This window comes from Cryptomeria japonica, chromosome 2 (genome assembly GCF_030272615.1).
Source record: "Cryptomeria japonica chromosome 2, Sugi_1.0, whole genome shotgun sequence".
NCBI classification, from domain to species: domain Eukaryota; kingdom Viridiplantae; phylum Streptophyta; class Pinopsida; order Cupressales; family Cupressaceae; genus Cryptomeria; species Cryptomeria japonica.
The window spans coordinates 631,928,219-631,932,688 of record NC_081406.1 but is presented as its reverse complement, the minus strand read 5'-3'; the positions used below and the strand labels follow the sequence as shown (position 1 = coordinate 631,932,688).

Sequence of the window (4,470 nt, the reverse complement as noted above, 5' to 3'; positions counted from 1 at the left end):
AAAAAAACTTCAATTTTTATTTTTTACATGCAAATCATTTCATATTTTTTATTTTTTACATGCAAATCATTTCATATTTTTTTTCATTCAAATCATTTCATATTTTTTTTTCATGGAAATCATTTCATATTCTAAAATAAGACTAAATTCTAATAAAAATTTAATATGCATCATCTACATAAATTTTATTTATAGAATATAGATAGACTATAAATGATCTTTGCTAATAGTATAGGATATATCCAACCTGGCTGATAGCCTCACTATCGTTATAACCGGTTTCTCTCAAGATTATTCAAGCTTCGCTGACTACTTAAAAACGGCCAATGTCTAAACCATTCAATAATGCCAATCTAAACTGAAACCACCCATAGAATTCAGCAAATGAATCTGGACCATAAACCAGCCCAAGAACAGAGGGCATATTAACATTTGTCAACTAGAAACATAATAAATACAGCCCGCATAAATATGTCTAATTTGAGCTACTAGAGGGCATTATAGCGGGGAGGTTATGAATCCCTTAAGTCTTCTTTCTATATAAGAAAAGTTGTAAAGTGTTGAGCAATCATTCAATCATGGTTTCCAAGAAAGTTTGAGCTGGTGGATGGTGAAGACTGGTGGCTTGTTATGGTTCGATAGGAAGGCAAAGCTGTCACCTCATGGTTGAAACTTCATCCTTATCCTTACAACTTGCAATCTCTATAGTATTCTCAAATTCACATTCTCTTGAAGTTTTTTCTCGAGGGTGAGTTCCAAAAGTGGGGAGTTTTTAGACTTGAGGAAGGCCAGAGAGGATAGGAAGGAAGGAAGGATGGATTTCAAGGAGGGGGAGAAGAAGAGCTTGGGGCAATGGATTCTGCTTCTGGGAAACTGTTTGGCCTTAATAATTGGCACAACGGCAGGGCCAATGACATCCAGATTCTATTTCTTGCATGGTGGGCATCGTGTATGGATGTCAGCATGGCTAGAGACAGGTGGGTGGCCCCTCCTCATTCTGCCCATCTGGATTTCTTACACCAGAACGAAGTCCACCTCTAAGAGCCATGTTACTCCTAGGCTTTTCCTTGCATCTATTTTGCTGGGTGTACTAACTGGTGTTGATGATTTCTTGTATGCTTGGGGACTTGGCTTCTTGCCTATCTCCACCTCTGCTCTCTTGATTGCCAGTCAGCTTGGCTTTAATGCAGTTTTTGCATTTTTTTTAGTGAGGCAGAAGTTTACTCCTTATTCAATCAATGCTGTAATTTTGCTCACCTTGGGTTCTGTGATGCTTGCTTTCAATACTGAGAGTGATAGGCCCAAAGGAGTCACAAATTTGGAGTACTGGATTGGGTTTGTTATGACCATTATTGCAGCTGCCCTCTATGGCTTCATTCTTCCTTTGATTGAGCTAACCTATAAGAAAACCTCGAGGAAAATAACTTATTTGCTGGTTATGGAGATGCAGTTTATCATGTCATTTGCTGCCACTGTTGTCTGTACTATTGGCATGGCGATTAACAAGGATTTTGCAGCTGTTGGGAGGGAGGCCAAGGCTTCTGATGTGGGGGAGTTCAAATTCTACATGGTTTTGGTGTGGTGTGCAATCTGCTGGCAGCTCTTCTACATTGGGATCTTTGGTGTCGTCTTTTTGACTAGTTCTCTGTTAAGTGGTGTGATTATAGCTGTTTTTATTCCTGTTAATGAAGTGCTGGGAGTGCTCTTATATGGGGAGAAATTCAACGCTGAGAAAGGCATGGCTCTGGTTATGTCCTTGTGGGGATTCGCCTCATATTTGTATGGGGAGAGGACCACTTCCAAAAAAGCACGAGAGTCCCTTGAATCAGCAAGACAAGGGGAAGAAAGGGTTTCGGACCTCGATATTGATCATCAGTCCCATCAAACTTAACTGCCCAACTCAATATACTTTCTTAATTGATTGGATCTTTATTTTCTTTGTTGTTTGTAATCTACATGATTAAGAGATGGACGTAGAAGGCGAAGGAACAACCAAAACATATGTTCCACTGCAAACTTGTAATATCCATTTGTGTGTGGGGATTGATTGTGTGTGTGTGGGGTTGATAATTGGTCAGAGCAAAATACTGTACTATGCACCTGTTCTTCTTTCTGACGGCTTAAATCACACATATTAAGTGTATATGTTGATAATGATTTGTAGGTTTGAAAGTGTTGATGTGCAGGTTTCAAAGTGTGAAACAGTCAGAATTAGAGTTGCTTGACAAAATTCTGACTATCTCTAGGCTTAATATGTTCTTTAGAGTGTTTAAAAATGTTGATTTGTAGGTTTCAAAGTGTGAAACAGTCAGAATTAGAGTTGCTTGACAAAATTCTGACCATCTCTAGACTTAATATGTTCTTCAGTGTTTAAAAGTGTTGATTTGTAGGTTTCAAAGTGTGAAACAGTCAGATTCTGACTTGCTTGACAAAATTCCGAATATCTCTAGACTTACAATGTTGCTCAGAGTTGAAATTGCCTAACAAAATTCTGTCTATCTCTAAACTTAATATGTTGTATTGTTTATTAAAACTTGTCTATAACCACACCTCCATGAAAAATATCAGTTTTTTTAATGAAATATAAAGGACAACTACGTTGCTAGTATGTATTGTTTATAAAAACTTGTCTATAACCACAACTCCATGAAAAATATCAGTTTCTTTTATGAAATATAAAGGGCTAGTTGCATTTCTGCTTTGTCATCTCAAACAAAATCAGAGCAAATTTTATTATTAGTTCAATTGATTCTTGAATGGAGTTGGAAATTGTCAGAGTGATAAAAGCATTAAATTTGATGTTACTAATAGAAACTGCAGTAACAAAGCATAAGTTGCTTCCTAGTTACATATAGTCTGTGTTAATCCTATTCTGTATATAATTATAGTGATGTCATGTAAGCTCCGCTCACAATCAAATTGCAGCAGCTATCACTTCATGCAAACTGAATTTCATTAATTTCCGAATACCTAGCAAGTGGTATTAATTAACAATCGTTTTGGTTGGGCTACCAGTCAAGATGTGGCGGTATCTACAAATCTGTGAAATCCCACATCCCTTTCTTCATAAATGCATCGCTTAGGTAGACTCCCAGATGGAATGCATGCAGAAGTGAATTGCTGTATAATAATCTGTTACGTGTCTTCATTAAAATTTAAACATTATCTTAACGATAGGAGTGGCACATGCAGGATGGAAAGATCTATCCAAATATAGGGTATAAGATCCATTTGTAACTGAAAGAGCCCAAACTAGCAGTCAACCTTGATGACCATGGAGTCATGGAAAATTGATTAGACTTTCTAGAAGCACTATCAAGTGCACCTGCACTTCTTGTGATAACTGATGCACTGTCCTCTCCGCCATTGTCTATCCAGCACTCAAATTTTATCATTACTATCCTCTCCGCCATTGTCTATCCAGCACTCAAATTTTATCATTGATTGTGTTTTTTAAATAATTAAAAATTAAAATATAATGAATTGTTTTTTTATAATTACTTATTAAATACGATCAATGGTAAATTTTGGGTGCTGGGTAGACGTTGCCCTCTTTTCCTGTTCAAGTATTGGACCCAGTGTGGCAGTATAATTTTTTTTGACATCGTTTATAAGGTTGATAGAATGCATTGGTTTCATAGTGTGTTTTATAAGTTATTCTTATAATATTATGAGGTCTGTGCATTCTATCGATTTCATAAACAGTATGAAACCTAATTTTTTTTTGCTACAGAGTACATAATGAGACTGAAAAGAAAATCTATTAATTTATTTATAACTTTTTCATATTGATGTTATTTTTTTAGGACAAGGGAGAGGGGTCGGTAGTGATACGCTCTACTTTGAGAGGTCTAAGTGGAGTGCCATCAAGATCCAAAAAAAAGATTGTCACCATGTAGAAAATCTATTTATTCAATTAAAAAAATATTTTCTTTTCAACATTGGATGACATCTAGCATGTATAATTAGTTGATTTGTCTAACATTTCAAAAATTTGCCCATTTGAATGACTGACTAATCATGGCACAGGTCTAATGCCGCAAGTTGCATGCCATATCAGCGGTACTAGACCTCTATGTTGCATGATGAACAAATAGATCACCACCCTCTACGTCCACTTGGTCACATTTATCACCCATTGCCTCTTCATTCCATTCCAATAAGCCACATTCACCAAGCATCCCTTACCATTTACTTGAGTAGACTAGTGCACAAATTTCAAGCATTCGTTCATTGAATGCACTGGAATCTCACACATTATGCTCACTTTCATCCTATTCCTACAAGCCTCTTGTAGAGTCTTCTTTAGCTTAGACACCGAAATATGTTAGGCTCATCTCTGTGAAACTTTTATCTCAACACCAATACATATTCGGTTATGTTTGCATTTTCTCATTTAGCCTGGTGATGCTTCAATGTTAGTTCTTCCTTGCAATGGCAAAATTCCCTCTTCACAAGGTAACCACTACC

At 36.6% G+C, this 4,470-nt stretch overlaps 1 protein-coding gene across 1 annotated transcript; it reads left to right on the top strand.

Moving 5' to 3' along the window:
- The first annotated feature begins 591 nt into the window (after positions 1–591).
- Positions 592–2,376, top strand: LOC131040168 (purine permease 3). The gene has a single exon (XM_057973020.1). The coding sequence runs from the start codon at positions 815–817 to the stop codon at positions 1,889–1,891; it is 1,077 nt and encodes a 358-aa protein (XP_057829003.1). The 5' UTR covers positions 592–814; the 3' UTR covers positions 1,892–2,376.
- The last annotated feature ends 2,094 nt before the right edge of the window (positions 2,377–4,470 follow it).